The sequence below is a fragment of the Patagioenas fasciata genome, chromosome 2 (genome assembly GCF_037038585.1).
Source record: "Patagioenas fasciata isolate bPatFas1 chromosome 2, bPatFas1.hap1, whole genome shotgun sequence".
Lineage (NCBI taxonomy): Eukaryota > Metazoa > Chordata > Aves > Columbiformes > Columbidae > Patagioenas > Patagioenas fasciata.
In genome coordinates, this window is record NC_092521.1 from 42100044 (window position 1) to 42122840 (window position 22797).

General features: G+C 37.0%; 1 protein-coding gene across 1 annotated transcript in view; it reads right to left on the reverse strand.

Moving 5' to 3' along the window:
- Positions 1-2376: 2376 nt before the first annotated feature.
- The window catches only part of RP1 (RP1 axonemal microtubule associated), a 186622-nt gene continuing 166201 nt past the window's right edge, over positions 2377-22797 (reverse strand). Inside the window, 11 exon segments of the mRNA XM_071804102.1 lie at positions 2377-2699; positions 5372-5447; positions 8994-9072; positions 10631-10916; positions 11130-11208; positions 13716-13791; positions 13920-14074; positions 18616-18838; positions 19381-19559; positions 19858-19917; positions 21831-22038. Of these exon segments, the coding sequence (XP_071660203.1) occupies positions 2645-2699; positions 5372-5447; positions 8994-9072; positions 10631-10916; positions 11130-11208; positions 13716-13791; positions 13920-14074; positions 18616-18838; positions 19381-19559; positions 19858-19917; positions 21831-22038 (1476 nt within the window). The 3' untranslated portion in view covers positions 2377-2644.

Consider the following 22797-nt stretch of genomic DNA (forward strand, 5'->3'; position numbering starts at 1 on the left):
TGCACTACTCCTGGTACAAACCAGGATGCTGTTGGACTTCTTGGCCGCCTGGGCACACTGCTGGCTCATATTGAGCTGGCTGTCAACCAACAGACCCAGGTCCTTTTGTGCCAGGGAGCTTTCCAGCCACTCTTCCTGGAGCCTGTAGCGCTGCATGGGGCTAAGGGGAAGAGGAAGGTGTTAAGGAAAAAAAGATAGAGTTGACTAATACAGGACCCTTAATGGACATTTTCAGACTCTGTTACACATAAAAGTCTATGTTATGGTCTAAATTTTAGCACCCAGCCCCAGGCTTTCTCTGCAGCAGAAGTCCAACCCTTCCCTCCACTACAGCCTTGCCTCTTCCAGCTGAGTTGTCTCGTTGATCTTTCCAAGGCTCCCATGGATGTCAAATGCCTGTGTTTATTGTTGACCCAGGCAGTCTCTGTGCCATGCTAGACCCCATGGAGCCACCAGTGGTGTCAATATCTACCCAGGCTCTTCATAGGCAGGACAGGGTGCTAAGAGCAAACAAGCAAGGCAGCAATCTTGCTGTGCAGAAACAGCAGAGTGCACAGGAGGTGGCACCTCTGTAACATAATTTTGTCCAAAAAATTGTCCCACTTGCAAGTGACAGAGATGAAGTGACTTCTGTGCCAAGCACAGCAGCATCACTGTGTACCATGTAGAAGAGGCAAATTGGGGGTTTGGTACTAGTCACAAGCTAAATATGCTAACTGGCATGTCTTCCAAACAAGACCCAAGAAGGGGGTTCTATGCTATTTTTGATTTTCTTATCAAAGTGTAATTCCCTAGTAGGATGTGTTGCAAGGAGCCATGATGCTCTTGTAACGAAGCCCCCTGTTTTGGTGGTCCTGTTAGTGAAAGGGTTGAAATGTGTGCATGGCTCTGGATCCAAAACCTCATTCATATACTGTATAGGTAAAGAAAATAATTTTCAAGTATGGAAAGCAGCTGTTGAAGGAGGGTATCTGCTGTTAGTAATGAAAAACAGATTAGGAAGGCATTATTTACACTTGGTAAATCAGAAATGGCATCAAAGAGAGCTAGTATTACAAACTATTAATGAAAGACATAACAATGAAACAAATCACATAATAGATCACAACAAAGTGATTCAGTGTAATGAATACTGATACTAAGTAAGTGAACTGTGCACTCTGGGGATACAATTTCAAATCCATTCCAGTGTGTGTGGTAGCAGTGTGAGCAAAAAAGAGCACTTTTAGAAGAAATTGACTGTTCCATTGCTCTCTCTCATCACATCCACACCTTACATTCGCTCTCCCTTTGATGACGTATAAGGTAGATAAAAATTAAATTACCTTCTAAGACCCATTGTTGTGTTTATTATTTTTGTGTGTGTCCAAGTAACAACTGAAATCACACCATCCATGCAGATATCAGTCAACATTACTCATTTCACAGAATAATATGAGTAAATAAACAGTGAACATATTAAAAAGACAAGCAGACGATGTTTCATCAGCACAGATTATAAACTCATTTAATTCTTATAATTATAGAAAGCACATTGCTGCTACACAACATGATAGTGCCTTGAGGGTGAAAAACGTCTAAAATTCAGATCTTCATAGAGATTCTAAATTCTAAAACTAAAGGTGAAGCTTTTGATTAAACAGAGGGATGAGGGATGGCCTATGTAGCTTATATACAATATTTGTATTCTGATCACACGCAGGAAACTTCAGGTGGTGTACAAGTCATGATTTCATGTCAGATTCCTCTGTATCCTAAACCCTTCCTGAGTCAATTCTGGCAATGTCACAGCCTACCAAACCAAACATTAATTTGTGCATTTCTATTTATTGTGCATTTTCAAAAATAATTTGGCTTTTTTTTTTTTTTTTTCCTAAGTAGAGACGTTCATACATATAGCACTGGAAAGTCATTTAGATGTCTAAGAATGAGCACTGCAAAAGTCATCAAGCTGAGCAGGAGATGCCTAAGGCTGCCAGGAAGCTGTTGCAATGTTACTGATAACAGCTTCTCTTAGGAGACCCTTTGGATTTAAAGGTTCTCAGCTGAGGTTCTGGCTCAGTGACAAGATTTTACAATCAAATGTCAGTGGGAGGCTTACTGACACAGGGTGAGCTCCTGAATAACAGATTATTTATTACTCTCTATTATGGGCTTCTAGAAAAAGGAAACAATATATGGTAAGTCTGAAGTGCTCTGAAGTTTGTTTGGAAAATTATTTTCAGGAAATCTAAGCTTTAAGAATGTCAAAATTGAAACAGATTTATCAGATTAGTAAATATTGATAGATTTGACATGAGAGCTAAATTTAACTTACCCAAAAATTATTACTGCAACAGAACAGTTTTATTATGTCATTAAATACATCTACCATTATGAATGCTCAGATCAAGTCCACAGAAGCATGTTACAGATTTAAATTTCTGTTTCTAAATTTCAGTCATGCAAAGTTTTCAAGCATCTCTAATATGATTGGAATGCAGTATTCACATTACACATGTTTAATTTACTGTCATGTTTTTAATGCATTGTTTTGACATTCCTTCACAGTAATTACAATACCTTCAGCATTATAAAATACAAGTAAATCAAATCAGCATGAATTTGGAGAAGTAACACACAGAAAGAATCAGAAATCAAGCAGCTACACATAAAGTTGCACTACGGTGCGGCCATCACTTTCATCGTCAGCAAGCCACCTTAAGGAAAGAACATAAAAAACTGTCATAGACACAGCACCTATAAAACTTAACAAAGAGAGAAATGAGAGAACCTGCTTCTGCACCTTTAGATTTCTAGGAGAGTTTTTTATACTGGTTTCTACAGAAGCAGTAACCAACCTGAAGAAAATACTGATTTATTTATTATTAATTTTAATATCCATATATGTATAATTTAAAAGTTTAATTAGCTTTATGAACATATTTATGAAACATACATTCATTTTATTTGTTGGTCATATAGGTGGCAAGTAGACTGTTTTGTTGAGCAGCATAAAATCAGGATAATTTAGAGTAAGGAAACCCGTTCTGTGATAGCAAGTTATTTTTCATGTATTCCATTCCAGGGACTGTGTATTTCTCATATCTCCTTGTTGGTTCACAAAACACTGAGGTGCATGGTGGGCCGAAGCCCTGCTCTGTAAGACCCAGTGGAAGTTTTACTATTGACTATGTGGGAAATAGGGCTGAGTCCAAAGCTTGGGTAGGTTGATGTTAACTAGAACCATGAAGGCAATGATATTAATTTCCAAAGAGTGTCAAAAAGCTTCTAACACTTTTGCAAGGCATATGACAGACTGATGTGATGTCTACTAAGGAGTGAGAATGGGAAGGATTCCCAGCTGGTACAGCATTAATGTATCTCACATCTGAAGTTGCTCCACTGAACAGCTGCAAGAGATGGTTGAAGCTAAACAGTTCTGGGCTGAAACACAACTAATCTTGGCAGATAAAATTGCTCATGGAAGTCCCAGAGCAAACAAAAAGTGTGACATGTAACCTATTAAATAGACTAGTAAAGGATGCTCACCTCCTTTCAAGTTTCTCAGTGATGCGTACCTTTTAGAGACAGCACTTGGATCAGAGGAGTCTTTGGGAGGGAATGAACCCATTCTCTATTTAGAAAGTTGTCTATGAGAAGAGAAGCTCCATGTCTGAGCTGGAACAGGGACATGAATTTACAGTTTCCTGTATCTGAAGGGTGCCCCAATGCCTCTGGGTCACTGAGTACTCTGGGGTGGGCCTCCTAATCTCTCCTACTGAAATTCTTCCATTTGGAGTAAGTAGGTATACACTGAGGTAAGAATATGACTCTAACCCACCGAGGGCCCAGTTAATTGTCCTAGTCAGCCATCTGTAGAATCAATTTGTGTCAGTCGCTCCCCAACATCAATGATGTGATTCAAGTGCTTGCTCCAATTGGGTCTCTTACAAACCCTTGTGGCTTAACTGTAAAACTTAAAATAAAACTGAAAAAAAAATGTCGGGGAAAAAATGTTTGTTGAAAGCCATCTTATTCAAGAACCTTGCTCTGACTGGTGTGGTCTAATTCTTACAAGGAAAAGAGGTGGAGCAACATCAACTGAAAATCATATCATGGGTTGTTTTAGGAACATGGCTGATATTGTGGTCTAAGGACTTTTGCTCATGTCCACTAACCTAAATTTAGGTATCTAGAAGATTAGATAGTATCTAAGAATGTGTTTGGAAGAAGTTCAGTGAAGGGAAGCTTAATGTTGTTGGAAGAAGTTTAGTGTTGTTGCAACTGGTAATAGACTCATATTCTCACGACTTAGACTGTAGAGTCCAACTGATTATCCAAGAACTAAAAAAATGTTGCTTTTTTGGGTGCAGGTTGGGAATTGGCTCCTATGAATTGTCAAGTTTACAAAAACATTTAGAGGAGGGATAAAATTAAATATTCTTGGCTAACATTTCTGTTCTCAGAGTAGGTAACATGCATCTTTCTAGATATAGGGAACTTGTAAGTTTTCACACTTTTCTGTTCTCCAGATGCATTAAACATCTATTTTACACTCAGGAAGACAGGAATTCTGTTTGCTTCTGCTGCTTATTATGAAATTCATTAAGTTGTAAACCGTAAACTGTAGTGAACAGTCACTCCGAATATACCTTTCAATTTAATTTCCAACTTCTGAAAGTGTATTGTTTCAATTTGATGCAGACTGAAGTGGATCTTTTCGTACATTTGAAGCCCTTTACCCCAGCACCCCTCTATCCAAATAAATATCTACTTTTGGATCATTATCCTCTTACATTATAAAAAGGGGTTTTTTATGTTTACCTTATTTGCTGAACATATCTCAAACCCATACTAAATAGGCACTGAAACATAACGATTTTAATGTTGCTTTTTCTTCATAAAATAAACACATTACTTTTTCCCCAGTTTTGTATCTGTAATGCCTTATCTGATCATCCTCCCACCATCCCATATTTCTGATTCCCTTCCATGCCTGTTTGCATACCCGTGATATGCTTGTCAGAGCTACATATGCACTAATACTTGTGTAATGGTTCACCAGACAGATTATTCCTCTTGTAAATGGCATACTAATATTTTCTCTTGGCAAAGGCACTAAATAGTGTCTCTCCCTCCTACAGTCATCCAGTTTTAATAACTTGGACAAGTATGGTGTTTTCTTCTAAATATTCATCTGACTAGTTTGAAATTGGCTGAAAGGTTCAGAAGTTACTGGAATGGACTGATAGGGACACTGTATGGTTAAAAAATTCTTACTGTTTTAGAAAACGAGAAGAGAAACAACTGAGAGACTAAAAAGACTGCTACTAATTCTTGTTAAAAAGAAAACAGGACCTACAGAGTGATAATGAAGTGATCTACTGACCTGTTGCAGTTGAAGCAATACACTGAATTACTAGAGGTATCTGTGATTTCTACTTTTTCCAGAAACCAACCACTTGCTGTAGAAGAAAAAAAAAAAAAAAAAAAAAAAAAAGAGCAAATTTAATATATCCAAACCACAAATAAAGCATAAGAAAATTTTCTGATTTCATTTTCAAACCTTGTGTGGTTCAGTACCAAATCTATTCAATATCAATAGTAAAACTCAAATGTAGATGATTCAAATTACTACCAACTTCTCAGTTTTACAGAGAAGATCTTTGATCTATTTGACAGAAAACATGAAGGTTTTTATTACAACTTAACTCATTTTTCAATATTGAACAGAACAGGTAATAAGACAAATAAAACAGAGTGTATAGTAAAATTGAATACATTCTTGAAATCCCATTTTGCCCTTTTTAGTACTCTGAAATGCACTCAAAGTACCCCCCTTGTGGGCTTTGATCTTCAGTGTCCACCAAAACAATAAAAATAGATAGACTTTATCAGTAGATGTAATGTGATAACTCAAGCCCTTTAACAACAGAAACCCAGAAATTCTACTACTCTTTTCTAATTCATATATTTATACTTATATAAACTAAGTGTTGTATCTAAATGCTTCTCATGTCCATATTTCTCCAGCATTAGTGATTCAGAATAGCATCTTCATTTAGGCCAACACTCATATCTGCTTTAGCTTTAAAAATGTATTTAAGATTCTGCTATAATCTCCTATTTTGCTGTGTGAAAAAAATACCTTCATTCTTGTGCTATTGAATTTTATTTCATAAATATTAAAATATGAAGATTTTAAAAACAAAACTTTATTATAGATATAGAATGTTTGTGCTGATATCTTTAGCCATGTTTGCTAATGCAAATACTTAATGAGAACATTTGAAAACTAATTAGGATCATACTGCTAATAGCTGAAAACCTTTTGGTATTTTTTGCACATCCTAGAGATAAACCACTATATTCTAACACATTCTTTAGGTTTTCGAATATTTGGACAAAGTACTAAGTAGGCTAAAACCCATAAAAATATATTTGTTTGTAAGTAGGCTAAAAATGCAACAGAAAAATATTTGCAAATTGTACCAATTTAGATAAAACTTGAAGGCGTAGCAATGTTTCTCACTTTTCATGGCTATTTGCAAAAAAATATTGAGTAGTACTAAACCATAAAGGTGTCTACATTTTTCGTCTTCTATTCACAAGTCATTTATTGATATTGTGAAGTACTTTTGGAGCTTCTTTAATGCAATCTTGTGAACAGTTTAATATATCATACATTCTACTTGGAATATATGACCTTTCATGAAATCTCTGTAATTCAGAGTCAAGATTATCAGCAATAAAATTTTACAGTCTCTCAAATTTACACGACACTTTACAAATGAATATAAAGGTATGTTTGCTCTGTTGAAAAGTTTAAGATCTAATGCTTTATCCTTTATTGACAAAACTCCAGCAGACCTCAGTGAAATCTCCAGGTGTGGAGAAACCTAGAGGCAGCTAGAAAAGATTAGCAAACAGGTGAAACATTTCAAAGAGGTGTTACATTTGAGGGCGCTTGTGAGGATAACAGCTGATGTGCCAAAAGATGCTTGGAGATAATTCCAGTGAAAAATTTTAAGGAAGTTAGTCATAGATGTAAGATGGATTGACACATACCAGCTGTGCTAGGAAGGCAGTATTAGCAGCTATGTGATGTTGATCAGGACACAAAGTGGAAAGATACTAACGTTGTTGATAATTTGGGATCCAGAAATTAAAAGTTGAATCTATTTATCCCCTGTGGACTTCTGTGCAACTCTGAGCTCCCTTCTCAGATTGGTTCTAAGTTGAATTGTGTGCATGTAAAGCAGCTAACATGAATAACATGGAAGTCAGCAGGAAGATTTTGTTTATTATAGGTATTTCAAGAGGTTTGATGTTTTTCTTTTTGAGTTTTCAATGCCATAGCATGTATAACATGAGTAGGTAGTTAGAAAAAATCCTGTTCAACTTTTGCCTAAAGAAGAACTGCTATTATTTCACAGTATCACAGTATGTTTGGGATTGGAAGGGACCTCAGAATATCATTTAGTCCAATCCCCCTGCCAGAGCAGGAACGCCTAGGTGAGGTCACACAGGAACATGTCCAGGTGGGTTTTGAATGTCTCCAGGGAAGGAGACTCCACAACCCCCCTGGGCAGCCTGTTCCAGTGCTCTGTCACCCTCACTGAGTTTCTTCTCAAATTTAAGTGGAACCTCTTGTGTTCCAGCTTGATCCCATTATCCCTTGTCCTATCATTGTTTGCCACTGAGAAGAGCCTGGCTCCATCCTCATGGCACTCATCTTTTATATACTTATAGACATTAATAAGGTCCCCCCTTAGTCTCCTCTTCTCCAAACTAAAGAGACCCAGCTCCCTCAGCCTTTCTTCATAAGGAAAGTGCTCCACTCCCTTAATCATCTTTGTTGCCCTATGCTGGACTCTCTCCAGCAGTTCCCTGTCCTTCTTGAACTGAGAGGCCCAGAACTGGACACAATACTCCAGATGGGGCCTCATCAGGGTGGAGTAAAGGGGAAGGAAAACCGATCTACTAACCACCCCCCTTCTAATACACTCGAGGATGCCATTGGCCTTCCTGGCCACAAGGGCACAGTGCTGGCTCATGGTCATCCTGTTGTCCACCAGGACCCCGAGGTCCCTTTCCCCTACACTGCTTTCTAATAGGTCATTCCCCAGCCTATACTGGAACCTGGGGTTTTTGCAGTATTTTGCTTGCTTCATCCTAGTTACAATAAACCTTTTCCACTTTATAGTGTCTCATGCACTCAGATCAATCAGGTTTTATTAAACCTAAATCTATTTCTTTTAGATAGTTTAAGCAAAATACACCCGACTAGAGTATCTCAATACAATCAGACTTTTTTGACTCAAACTGTACATTGTATGCAAATTCTGTTTATATTTATTTGTATATCTCTAGATTTTTTTAGCACCTCTAGGTGTAAGCTCAAAATATTATACACTTTAGTGTCACTTTTTTTTTTTTTTTTGTAAAATTCAGGGTTTAGGGCTTATATGTAATACAGTGTACATAGAAACAGTTTCCATCATCATGTATGCGTATGTACTGTAGCCACATCCTAAATACACATCAGTACACACTAGTGTTCCCCTCATAGTGTAACTTTCACAAGAAGGAAAGCTTTACGTGTGCCAGAGGGAGCTACAGCATGTTTTGTTTAGAGTCTTAAACTTGCCCAAACATTTCTTAGATAATGTTTAAAGTATGGAAAATTTAGCCTGTTGTTTGAAAACTCAGCCCTGTGTCATTTAAGACATCTAATGAGAGGGTTTGCTGTGCAATGTTTGAAGGATAAAACCTTCTGAGGTTTATGCTAACTACATCTCTGTTAGAAAAAAAAAAATTCAATGTAAAGTCAAGGGAAATGTGATACAGACAAAGGGGGTGTAAGCAAGAGCAGTCTAATTGACCTCGTTTGTACACAGATTTGTGTTAGCTAGCTGTAGCAGTAGCATGACCTCAAAAACCTTTCCAAATGTCAGGCAGATCTTTAAGCAGATTTTTACAAGGCTATGAAACACATGCAGTATACTCACCAAATCCTTTCCCATCATGACCAATTTCAATTGAATATAGGCTTCCTAATTTTTTTGTCTCAATCTTGAATGTATCAACCTTTAATATTAAAATACAGATATTAAAAATAACATGCCAATGTCTGGAAACTTTCACATTTGTTTAGATAGGTTCTGATACTAATTCAAATGTAGTAATACCAGTTCAAAACAGGTGGCTGACACGTGCTGTGGTTTATTTTCCTTACTGAAGATTTGTGATATAGATCCTCTCCTACTAGGTATCAGTTTAAGCACAAAGGTTTAACTTTTCAACTTAGAGTAACACAATCCATACCACTTTCCTGATTTTCATCTGCCAGAAAAATACTTTTGGTCTCTTATAAATTCTCAACTGATACAGACTTTAAAATTTTTCAGTACATAATACTTAAATACACATTCAAGAACATAAAAGATAAAGGCTTTTACTACATGTACCATTCTCTTAAATATTATATATTTTAATTTAAAACATGACCTTGTTTCATATTACAGATCTTTTTTTTCATAAAACATTTGATATCACTGGCTACCCATTGACTTATCTGGGTTGCTAACTGGATTTTTATGTATCTGCTCATCTTTTTTGAAGGGCAATGACACCTCCTGTGCAGTACTAGGCAAAAGGTAGTACTGCTCAAGATACTTTTTGACTTCCTCCTTGTGCCTATAGGTAACTAGATTAATTAACCTCCTCAGTATGGAAGACAATACATGTGTAAAAATCTTTCAGAGGATATTAACAGACATCCTGGTTGAAGAAACTTGGACCAACTGAAAGTGAAAAGGTGTTTAGTACTGCTAGAGATAAAGAGATACATCTCATAAAGAAATGTATTTTAACTGGAATTTTAATTATTCAGTCATTACCTTTCATGAAATCCACAGGACGAAGATATGAAAAATACATTTATTTCTTACTACCTAAGGGTAACCATCATTATACTCCATTGCACAGGTGGTGAGCAATTGGAGCAATTCCTTTGGCAGAGTATTGTGTTTATTGAAGAAGGAGAACATTCTGCTGAGGTACTAGGACATCATGCAGAGAATCAGCATTCTTATGCAAATATCTGTATCTGAACTGGTGGTCTCTGAAGAGCCTAAAGCGTGATGGATATCAGAATCAGGTTGATGTGCATAGTTCCATTTTATCTGGTTATAGGTTTATACGTTCAGTGAGACTCACAGCATCAGTTTCCATGGCAAAGTAAGATGATGGGATGTAAGAGACTGATGTATTCTCAAGCACAATATTCAAAGTTTATACAACCGCAAGGGATATTGCATATATGTGCACATGCACGGGCAATGTTTGTTGTGCATTTCAGATCAAGGAAATTTATACCTGGGTAGATAAGTGGATGCAACATGGTGATGTGTTTGGGACTAAAAGAAAGAAGAGCAACAGGGTCAACTAGATACAATGAAAATAAAATATTCCTTGGTTACTCTGGTGAAAAGGTGAGACACAGAGGTAGTTGAGACTATATCTCATCTAGTGATGTGGAAAACCAGATAAATGCCTTAAATTCCATAAAGAAGATCCCACACAGATTTAGAGTTTGCTTTCCCAGTCTAGAAATGGACACATCCTATTAAATCTGTGTACTCACCTTTCCTCTTTCAAAGGGGTCTTGATACTCCAGTGACTGAGAGAGTTGAAATACCTCAGATTTGTCCTCATTCCCAAATAAAATAATATGCACATTGGCATCAGTCCCTGCTCCTCTTTGGTCACCTGTGTATACTTTAATGGTATACTCTGTCAGATCGCTTGCTTTACTTCCTTCTTTATGTAAGTTGTTATCTATGTCATTCTTTTGTTTGTCCCCTCTAATAACAAAAGATACTGCGATTTCTCTCTGTATTTCTGGCTTATCTGCATCCACAGAAAATGCTCTGAAAAACAAAACCATGTATGTTTTTGTAGTAAGTAAATCAGAAAAAAGTCCTACGAATTTATGTGGGACAGTTAAAGATGCACTTATTTCAAAAATATCATTTGACTGAACCACTCTGTGACAGTAATTTTAATTCAACACCCGCTCGGTGTTTTTAACTATTATACTATAAAATGAGTAAAAAAGTATTAGCTTTTCATAATATACTTACTCATTCACTTCAAATACGTAGATAGGATACTCCTTTAGAGCTTCTTTCAAATGCAATTTTTTAATGTCCAGTTTGCAGTCTACAAAGAAGGAAATAAAGTACAATGAAAATGTACTGCAGGTCAAGGAATTATGTAGAATTTGTTGTAAATATAATGGTGTAATTCCTACTATTTTAGAACATCATTTATTAATTAATTTATGAATACCAACAATTGACTTTAAAATCCTAGAATCATCATAGCATTTCTTATTTTGTTTCTATTTAAAACCTCAAATTAGAAATTTAGGTGTAAGCATTTCCTTTGTCTTAGTGAAGCAAAGGAGTGTTGTCCTCACTGTCCATGTACAGGCAAGCAGAAAAGGTTCAGCATGACTTAGGCAGGCACATTTAAGGAGGAAGAGTAGAAATACATATCTGGTGCTTCCTCCTCAGTGATTGTTTGACAAGAGGGTTCGACCTGTGTTCCGCGTGCAGCACAAAGTGGATCTCGTTAGGTGGCAGGTATGAAGGAAATTCAGCAACTTACTCTATACCTCTACTGTTTGAGAAAGATTGCTCTCTGACTTAGAGTTCCTTCTGAATTTTCTGCCAGGTTCTTTCTGAATTTTCTGAATTTTCATCTGGTCTATAAGACTGACATGAATCTCTTGCCACTAGCTAGTCATGAAGACTATCCATTTTCCCTTCTATTATTTGTCCCTTCAGCCCTGTTCTGCAAACCGCATCCCAATGTCTTCTATTACTGTCCAAGTCTCTTCAATTTTATCAATAGAAGTCTAAGTTAATAGGCTTAGGCTCCTGGAGAGGAATCCAGGACATCATGTTGCATTCATGACCTGCTCAGACAGTGCATGGACAGAGTCAGAAGCTTCAGGAAAGGATCTCAAACCACCTGATCTTAAAAACCTGCTCAGATACTGGAAGAAGCATAAATGCATTAGAGCAATGTTCTGCCCGGGCTGACCAGTCCTGCAGACTACAACTGACTTTATACACCAAAGAACTTTTGTGTTTGGCGGTTTTTGGTTGAAAGTCTTGGGCCAAACTAGTCTCGGGCCAAACAAGTCTAGATACAATACAGACACCCTTACTAACCTAAAGTGCTTTAACCCCTTTGGAAGAAATGTGTTATACATCTGACCAATCCTCTTTTGACAACACACAGAGAGCCAATGGGCCCCGAAGTCCCTCCTTTATGAATCATGTTTTGAAACCTGACTCGAAAAACATTGCCTGTCACGCTCTCTGTGGAGCCCTTTGGCAACGTGCAATTGCCATATTCAATGGCTGTCAGTCAGACAGATGACCACAGTTAACTTGCACAATTGAAGCTGTGGGAAACGTTAAGGAGCTATTTGTCCTGGTCTCCAACAACAGCATGGTGGTGCTGTCCCCTTCCCTTCCCTTCCCTTCCCTTCCCTTCCCTTCCCTTCCCTTCCCTTCCCTTCCCTTCCCTTCCCTTCCCTTCCCTTCCCTTCCCTTCCCTTCCCTTCCCTTCCCTTCCCTTCCCTTCCCTTCCCTTCCCTTCCCTTCCCTTCCCTTCCCCCTTCCCTTCCCCCTTCCCTTCCCCCTTCCCTTCCCCCTTCCCTTCCCTTCCCTTCCCTTCCCTTCCCTTCCCTTCCCTTCCCTTCCCTTCCCTTCCCTTCCCTTCCCTTCCCTTCCCTTCCCTTCCCTTCCCTTCCCTTCCCTTCCCTTCCCTTCCCTTCCCTTCCCCCTCTATGCAGCCCTGGGGCAGACCATGCTGTGGCAGAGAGTGCATTGACCAGCCAACATGTACATATACACATACTGCACAGATGTTATATGTTTTATCAATTTGATTGAAATTGAGCGGTGAGTCTTAAAGGTTATTATAAGGAGCCAAGAGCCGGGGGGGAGGAAAAAAAAAAAAGATAAAATGCAAATGTAGAACTCTTATTTTCCTAGAAAACTCTCTGAAAATGGTCTACTGTAATATATAGTAAGTAACAATTTGCAATTATGTAACAAATTTCTTTAAAGGACTTAAAAAAAACTTTACAATTCATTCTTCAAATATTCCTTAGTAGCATGAAAACCATCCTACAGATGAAGCAAAAAGAAGTTAAAGTTATGATGACTTTAATGAGATTCAGTGACAAAACTGCGGTTTGCCTAATAGGGGTAAAATCTCCCTCTGAATGTCACAGGGAGGAAACAGAACAGCTGGAGAAAGCAGATGAAATAACTGAATTGCAGAAGGACATTTAAACAATACCAGTTTCTTCATGAGTTATAATTATCCTCCTAGATCACTTATTAATAAATCATGTGCTAATAGCAGAATATAATTATTCATCATCTTAATTTTTTTTTCTCTTTTTTTTTTTTTTTGTTATGGCAAGGAATATTTTATTTTCTTGATGCACTGTGAGACAGCCTTTAGATCCAAGAATTTTAATGTGTCAAAATGTAGGGTTTTGCTTTATAAAATACTATGTTTCGGCAAAACCAGCCAAAGAAATTAATCAGGATTTAACTGTGGCAGTGACTCCACTGCCTTTAATAGGATGCTAGCTGTGTGATTCACATCACTGACTTTAGAGAGCAGCAAAAGTACTTTACCTGTTTTACTACTGATCAAAAGAACAACTTTGTCCAGTTCTCCCAATTCAACAGCATCCACGATAACTAGAAATGACTAAAATAAAATTATTCAGTACTACAATCTTGAACTACATTAATTACATAGGAAGATTTGAAAATAATATATAAATAGTACAAGAATGGATTAAGGGATACATTTTAAAGTACTTTAAGACAGAATACCTCGTTGTCGTCTCCCTGCTGGACATTCTGCAACGACCAGAGAAGGGATCTGTCCCCTGTGTCACCATGAGTACCATATATAGATGCAGTCATATGCAGTAAATTTCTCTCACTCAAAATATTTCTAGAAAATACTGTAAGATGATATGTAACCACTGCAATATCAAGCAGAAATAGATCCTGTTGAGACTGTGCCAGAACCTTGCACAGTTATTTGATAACATAGCAATGTGCAGTCAGATACAACTGAAATTTGAAACACTTGAAAATAATAGTAACATTCACATTTTTTTCAACTTTTTCCTTAATTTTGCCTTGTAACTATAAACATTGGTGATGCTGACAACTTTACATTAAGTTAGGGAAGAGTGTGCCTATGCTTTATGCTGTTTTTAACAGTAGCACATTGTTGAAAAATTACTGCAGTCAATTGCCTTTTTTTTTTTTTTTAATGACAAATGCCTAATAGATGAAATCCTAGTAAGTCTCAGACTCATCAGTCCCTTTTGGGATCTCTACAAAGACTAACTAGGGCGACAAATCCTTCAGACTTCATAATCAAAGAGATGGAGAGAGCAGCTGCTCGTGTGTGAGTCAGAGCACCTGAGTTGCCACTTTGAACTTCACTGTAATGGAGAACATCCAGTGACTATAGAGGGAGCCCATGAAGAAAATTCTCTCTCAGCTGAAGTTGTCACCTGTTAATCTGTGCTGTTTGTGTTTTATGCAATGGTTATAGTTATTTCATTGAAGATGACAACATCGGAACACCTTTTAAAGTAAATGCATAAACAGAGCATCTGTTTATATTCATTTATATTTTACTCATAGAAACAAGTGATGTGACAGTTTTGAATATTTACCTCTTTTAATTTACTACCCATCATCTCCTTTTTATTCCTGTAAACAGTCTGGTAGAAGCGAACGAACCTTGACCTTGCAGAAAACTTCTGTAGAATGTGGCTCAGAGCCCAGACCAGTGAGACACCTATCCCATACAGGACTTTGTGTACAAACAGATTATCTGTGTTCTTTGAATGTCAAGAAGACAAAGTCCAGGTAAAGTATCAAGCTCTTATCATCAGCTTTCAGATCTAAAGATCATCTAAAATACTAAGTTCAGTACCAGAACCAGCTCTCTTCTATTGAGCTTTCTTCTTTTCCCAGCATCAGCAAGAGGAGAGAACAGACACTTGTAGCATGCCTACTGCAGTTGAGCAGGTGCATGGAAAGAAGACCACAGTGACAAAAACATATTTAGTTTTACCTAGAAAGGTAAAACTTAGTAAAAGCCTAAGTACTTGAGGATACAGCTGAGTTTAAAATGGGGATCAAAAAATTGATGCTGCCTGAGGAACAACAAATCATGGCATGGTAAGAAATAAGAGAAAAGATTAAACACAAGGACTGCATGGACTGCAGTGGGTGGTGTTACAACCAAGATGAAGAATCGGGAGAGAAAACAATATATTTGGTCAGGGATGCAATGCAGTGAGTGGATCACTACACAGAGCAAAGAAATCTGTGCAATGCTATTTTTAGATATACTTCTGATTTCCTAAGTGACCTCTTTTTATTTTAATTGACCTCTGTTTAACTGACCACAGTCTCCCAGATCTGAAATTTGAAAAGTGAGGCTGGACCAGTCCAAAATAGAAGTGAAAAGATTACATTTGAAGGCTTGTTTCCTGGATCACCATGTCAGAGAGCAGCAACAGTGTGACTGTCCCAGGAGGGTAGACGAGACAGGAGCTGAGCACAACCCCAGCACAGGCAGTGCCCTCACTGACCAGGGAACAGTTCTGCAACACCTGCATGTGGCAAGCAGAGCTTCCAACAGTCTCAGATGCAGCAGACAATGAAAAAGATCTCAGATCCATCCTGGTGATCTAAACAGGAGCAGCAGGAAAAAGGGTCAAAAACATGACTGAAAATAAGGCTACAACATAGGTCCAAGGTTCATCCAGAAGAAAGGGTCAGAGAGAGGACTAGAGACAAATGTGTGTCTGATATAGCTCAGGCATGATCTTAAATGGACATGCTATGCCCACCATGGCTGGAGGTTCCAGGTGAGTCTTAGCCAAAGCAAGTAAGATCTGTTGACTTATCATGGCCCTGACACACTGTAGTCAACTAGAGACTGAGTTGAATGAACTTTTTATCAGATTACACAGTGGATAGAACTGGCAGAGTACAAAGAAGGGCAATTGAAGGAGACTAATGTAAACAAGACAAGAGGATTAAAATGTTTAAATTATGGTCTTTGTTCAGGTAGTGGGATCAGACCATCACAGGGTAAATGTGGGCAAGTAAACTTTTAGCTCTAGTGTATTGAATAGATTGGAGAGAGGAAAGATGAAAGGAAATCTCTGAAGTTACATGCAATAAGGATAACACATACATGAACGTTACAATTCCATTAATTTCATAAAATTCTAATGATTTCCTAATCTCAGTGTGAATTCTGGCTCTGTGTTAACTTTGTGGAAATAATCAGCGATTTGAAAGTCACATAATAATTTTTTATTTCACCTTTTTGCAATTTCATTATTTTTGCCTTAAAAGCTACAACAGTGCAAAATTAATCTTCTGTACAACCCTGTATGTGAGAAAGAGAGAGCATTGTTTCATCCTTGGGGATTCCTGAGGTGTATGCATCTCAAAGGAAGGTACAGTGAAGAGAAACTATTTATGTATATACTCAGCTGGAGGCCTCTCCCCATTAATACACCCAAAGGCGTGTGTGTGCACAGCCAGATCTCAAGGGTCTGCAATGTATTTTATCAACTGCGTTTTGATGGTTTCAAGTAGCCATTAGCATATGCTTCACCACAATCTGAAGTACAGAATAAAAAAAGGAAAAGATAAGTAAGAGATGAAATACTAAGGCACTCTATGAATGAGCTGTATCTGAAATTTAACAGCACATGGCTTCTGCTTAAGGTGATTATGATCAGCTGCTTTCCATTCCAATTAACAAAATACTGATTTTGCTTTTAGCTGAGAAAAAGGAAACCAAGGAGAAAATAAATTAGATCCAGAAAGCTGACAGAGAAGTAGATCTGTTTTGCACAATAAATTTCAAGAAAGTGTATGCATAAAAGATCACTTTGAACTCTATGTGTGCCACCTGCTGTGGAGCTGCTTCAAGCTGTCTTGGACATAAAATGGAAAAGATTTGGGGGAATATGTTTTTTCACTGTCCTAGCTTTTTTCTTCACTCTGGTTACAAATCCCTCCTTGAAGACTTTCAGAGCACGCGTGGAAAGAAATAAATGGAACAGAGATGAGCTATAGTGTTTGTTTGTTCTTTTACCTAAACAAATAGGTAATATAATACTTATTATATTTGTGTATGTGTGATTTTTTGTCTCTTGATCTCAAAGTATGCACAAAGAAGGAAAATATTAAAAAAGAAAAGCAAGGGGAAAAAAAAAAAATTAGAAGCAAAGGGAGAGGAAGTGATTTTTCAACCAAGAGGTCAGTGGGAGAGCCGAAGTCAGAACCAAGGCCATGAGGGTTCCAGTCTCACTGCTCATTTATCATACATGCTGCATCTATGTATCACCATTTCTGTGTGCTTCTATGTGTACCCCAAATACTTCTGCATGTGACAGCAATCAGTCTTTGGCAAGGGGCACACTCATGTGCTTTGTGTTAATCTGAAGGCCTTCCTTATTTCAGTCTGGTTTCTAGAAGGTGAAAGCCATTGAGGTCTGTTCTGTACCCATCTTGTGCAAGACTTTAAGTGAAAAAACAGTTCTAAGCAATATAAAATCTAAAGCCTAAATACAAAATTAAAATTTTCACTTGTAGCCGAAGTATGTGAAAAGATCCTCCTGTTAATTCTACTGGGATTACTTGCATGTTTACATTTAGACACATGCAAACACCTCACTGAAACTGGACCATAAATTCCAATCCAAAGCATATTGGAGTAGTTTGTTTAACACCTACTTCAGCTCACTTTCAAGGAACTGACCTCTGCTTTCCTCAGGCAACTCATTTGTTTCCTACACAAAACTCAGGCACAAATCATTTGAATATTAAGTATCATTATTTGGTGTGTTTCTTAAATTGATAACTGTTCTGTCATATGGTGGCATTCAATAGGCATCACATTAGAAGCGTATGGAAGATACAGTGGATTTTAGGTGAAAGGGTTTATTTTATTTTGCTTAACAAAGGTGCCATGTAAGACAATTGTTGAGCTAATTTTAACACGAATAAATATTTGGAGTGCATAAAGGTAACAAAGCTGATGCTTATATATAGTTTTAAGCTGTTATTTACTGAGAATCTTTGGAATTTGCAAACAAAATAAATCGCTTAATAGAAAATGAGCTATAAAAATCATGTTGTTAATGTCAATAATATGAGCATCTGAGAACTAAATGAAGGAGAGTAGAAATATTACTATATTTCAAAAAAGGGATATTTCTTATAAGCTGTTCTTTGTAGTATACAATAATGGTTCTGTGCAATCAAATGAATATTGCATTTTTCACTTTATGATACAGAAATTAAGCTGAGTGGATAGTATTTTCCTTCATAGAGTTTAAATTTTTATCCAGACTTTATGAATCTTTAAATAAAGACAATAAAATGTTCTGTTTTGATAAAACTTTCAGTTGTAATATTAGGACATGTTAACCTCCTGGACCAGTCTACTGCTTTAAAGTAGATTTATACCTACCAGAAAGTGCTTCTTTTAATGGCCACTCTACAGGGAATTCAATCCATCTGTCTCCATTAAGAGAAAGAGGAAGTGTTTTATTTATGGTGAGACTAAAGGTATCCAGGGTTGATGTGTTCTGCATTTTAAAGTGACGAAGAAACAATTGGGAGATGCTGTTTTCCGAACTCTGGAGACCGAGTCTCACTTTATAAAGCGTTCCCAAATCAGATGGTAAATGTATCTAGGAAGCAACAAAACAATGAGTTGGCATCCAAACGGAGATATGTAGTTAAATGCAAAGCTAATTTACAGGAACAGAGGAAGTTTTCTCTAAAGGGGTCAGCATGGACCAAGCACCACTTGCCTCTCTCTTAGTGCTAAAAGTCCCACTGAGTTCAAAGGCAGCAGAACCAGATTGACTGTAAGCACTTACGGAAATTTTAGCTTTATACTCCAGGGGCATGCATTGTAATTATTCTATCAAATTCATATTACATACTGCACTGATTTCTAAATGTGAATACTTAAAGTCATGTAATTGGATATGCTTTATTAACTATGACTATTTGTTGACAAATATATATATATATACCTGATCATCACAAACTTGAGAAAGCCAAAAACTAAAAATGAAGTCTGATGTACAACTGAAAATTTCAGTACTGCTTTTCTTGAATATTTAAACAATAATATCTGCAATATTCACAGCACTACATGTTTATTTCTCTTTAAAAGGAAACTCAAAGAAAATTTTAATATAGACAAATCTATATATTATTTTACATCATATGTTATTTGGTTCTTAGCCTGATGTTCCAGTTTGTTTTCCATGGAAACCAGATTTGACTTGCCGTTTCTTCCATAAAAAACCATAACCAACTTGGATATATTTTCTGACAACTTCTCAAAGTCTGCTTTTGTTTCTTCTTGATGTTTTGTGAAATAAATTCTCCATGTCCCTTCTGAATTAATAAAATAAAGAAAATAAAAAGGAAAAAAAAATTAGAGGTGTTTCTGTTTTCATATGTTAGCCAAGTACCTGAGATAAAATTTTACAGACATGTCTTAGTCTACATGGGGACCATTAATATGTAAGCACTTCTTCTGGGCGCCAATCAGCTCCCTAAAGTATATTGCTATCTCTTACTATTACAAAGGGGAATATATTGTCAGTACTAGTAAGTGTAAGGATGCATTATGATGAAAATATTCTCACACTATTAATGAATAAAAAAGTTGATGTAATGGAAGAAGCTATACCTGAATTCAGTTGCTCCTTTCCTAACAGCCATTCAGAAGTGCTCCTCCTCTACTGAATTTCTAATTAAAGAAAGATTGAAGACCAAATTAATACTTTTGTAAAACAGTGTCTAAATGATAATAAATGCCTGTATTCATCTCTAGTGAGGTAATTGACTCAATATTATATAATTTAGATGAAAGATTTAACTAGGAAGTGTACAATGTGATTTTGTACTTAAGCATCATCTCCTACATATCATACTATTGAATGAATTAACTCTAGAGCTATCTCTTTACTACGAAATGGTTGTAACATGAAGATTCAAGTATTTTTCATTTTAAAGCATTTCTGTTTCATTTATAAAATTTATGCTCTGGATGAATCAGAAGTAATTGGATGTTTTTAATGCAAATTTTAAGTGCTGATGTTTCTCCCATTGATATCAGCTCCCATTGATTTCAGCAGGACTTGATACAGACCAAAACTCTAGTAAACATTAGATGGACTCCTGAACCAAAGATGGAAAACCTTGTTCGAGATCGCAACCAAGTTTGGATTTGCCAATTATTGTACAATAAAACCCAGAGGAACAATTTCATCTTCTACCAAATCAATACATTCTGGTAGAAACAGAAACTTTTTTTTTTTAATTTGAATAAAGCCATGTTATAAAGCCTTAAATACACTAAATATTGCTATATTTTATTCAGAAAATTCCCAACATACAATCTAAAACAAAGCTGAAATTATTTGCTTTTGTACAATAAAAACTTCTTCCTTTTCTTTCTGGTTTTCGAATGAAAGAGGTTAGAGATGCTAAAGCAGAGGAAATCATAGAATCCTCAAATGGTTCGGGTTGGAAGGAACCCTGAAGATCATCTAGTTCCAACCTCCCTGCCACGGGCAGGGACATCTTCTACTAGACGAGGTTGCTTGAACCCTCTTTTAGTTTAAAGCCATTACCCCTTGCCCTATCACTCCATACCCTGTGAAAAGTCTCTCTCCACCTTTCTTCTGGGCCCCCTTTAGGTACTGAAATGCTGCTATAAGGTCTCCCAAAAGCCATCTCTTCTCCAGGCTGAACAACCCCAACTTGCTCAGCCTGTCAAACGGATTGCACTGGAATTCTACTCTGTCTCAATAGGCTATTGCTGGACAAGCACCATCATGCCAATGCCACTATGGCAAGCAGAAATGCCCTGGGAGTTAGGAGGAAAAGAAATAGAATATTTTCTATAATCTAAGGACTCACCTATGCTGTTTATTTACTTTCCTTAGGAGCAGGACCATAAGAAATACATCATTATTAAAAGTACACACTAGACTTTGGTTGTCTGAGCTGGTTGGGCTATGCTGTGGTTCCCTCTCAGCTGGAACATGAGATGGGGTTTGTATTTAAACCACAGTACAGGGAGGGAGGCTGGACATTCCCTTCTTGTCTTTACAAAGAGCACGGTCACAGGCACAGGTGTCAAAACTGCTCCTCTGTGCACTGATTATGCACACAGTATCAGCCAAAATTATGTCCAGTTTCTGGCAAAAGCTATCCAAACAGTGTGGCATAAATAATGTAAAACAGTCTTCTTGAATACAATGGAGCCATTTTAATGGCTTTTTCAGTCTACCCTAGTATTTACCTCACTTTTACTCTGCCTGGCAAGTAGCCGGCAGAAGTATTTGAAGCTTAAAAAAAAGTGTTTGCAAGTGGCAAACTAGAACTCAGGCTTGTAGAGGCAGTAATTTGTGAAGAGAATAGGCCAAATTTGTTGCCATTTATGCCACTGTAAATCTGAAGTAACAAAGCGGAAGTAGTGGTTATTAAAAAGTACTAAAAAACAACAGTGTTCAGACACACTGATTCCCATTATAATGAAAATGTTCTACTGGAATATTTTAAAGCGTAACTTGTTTATAGCAGCAAATCACACAGCTGCATTCTGCAGTTTGAAACAAATTTCTTCGCAAATGACAGTTTAAAGATAAAATTGACCTGTGATATTTAGAGTTACTGAGGCAGTTCTTTTTCCATCCCGTTTGTCTTTTAGCCATGTTTGAGCCATAAACAATGTTTCTGTCCCTGAAGCTGCTGAGTCTTTTACAATGATCTTCTCCAGAAACCAGGCAGAGCCTTTCCCTTTCTCAACCACCATCCTTTGCAGAGTCCCAAGATCTACTGCTTCTACTTGAAAAACATCCACCTGAAAAATTCAGAATCAAAAAGACATATATGAACAGAAACTTCAAATTAAATTAACAGTGTATTTTGAAGTATGAAAGAGGAAAATTGGGATTTATTTTTTTTCACCAATTTAATAGACACCAACAGAAGCAGAGGTTACAAGTTTAAAGATGCTAAACTACTGCATTAAGCAGTGTTCCCTTTGTGGTTCTGCAATTTACCATTAAAACACCTGTTCCCCATACAGATTGTTCAGTTGCTTATGCTCACTTCCTGAGAGATTTTTCCTTCACAAATTTCACATTTAATGATTTACAGGGATACCATCTTAAACATCTCTTAACAAAATAGACCCTCAGGCCTCCCTTTTGAGGAATGAAATGCAGGGAATGAGAAGGGCAGCAGTGAATATCACAGAAAGGTATTTTATTCTCTTAGGAAAGAATGACGAACTTGGCCTTGGATTTGAATTAATACTTGTAGGATTAGTTTTAATAAAAGTAATTGAATTTAAGGAAAAATTTTATACGAAGTTATGTTTAAATGATTTCTACTATTCTTTGTCAGTTAAAAGAGTCCACAATATTTTTAAAATGTAGAGAACACTGAAGTAATATCGCCAAAGAAAATGGTGAGATGTCAGACATTAACCATTTTCAGAACATGTGATTTCAGCTTTTTTACACCCACTTCCTCAGCTGGAAAGCAAAGATTAATTTCTTGGCATAGAGACCCTCCACCTGTTTTCCTTTATAGATTTATGAATTATCATCTCATT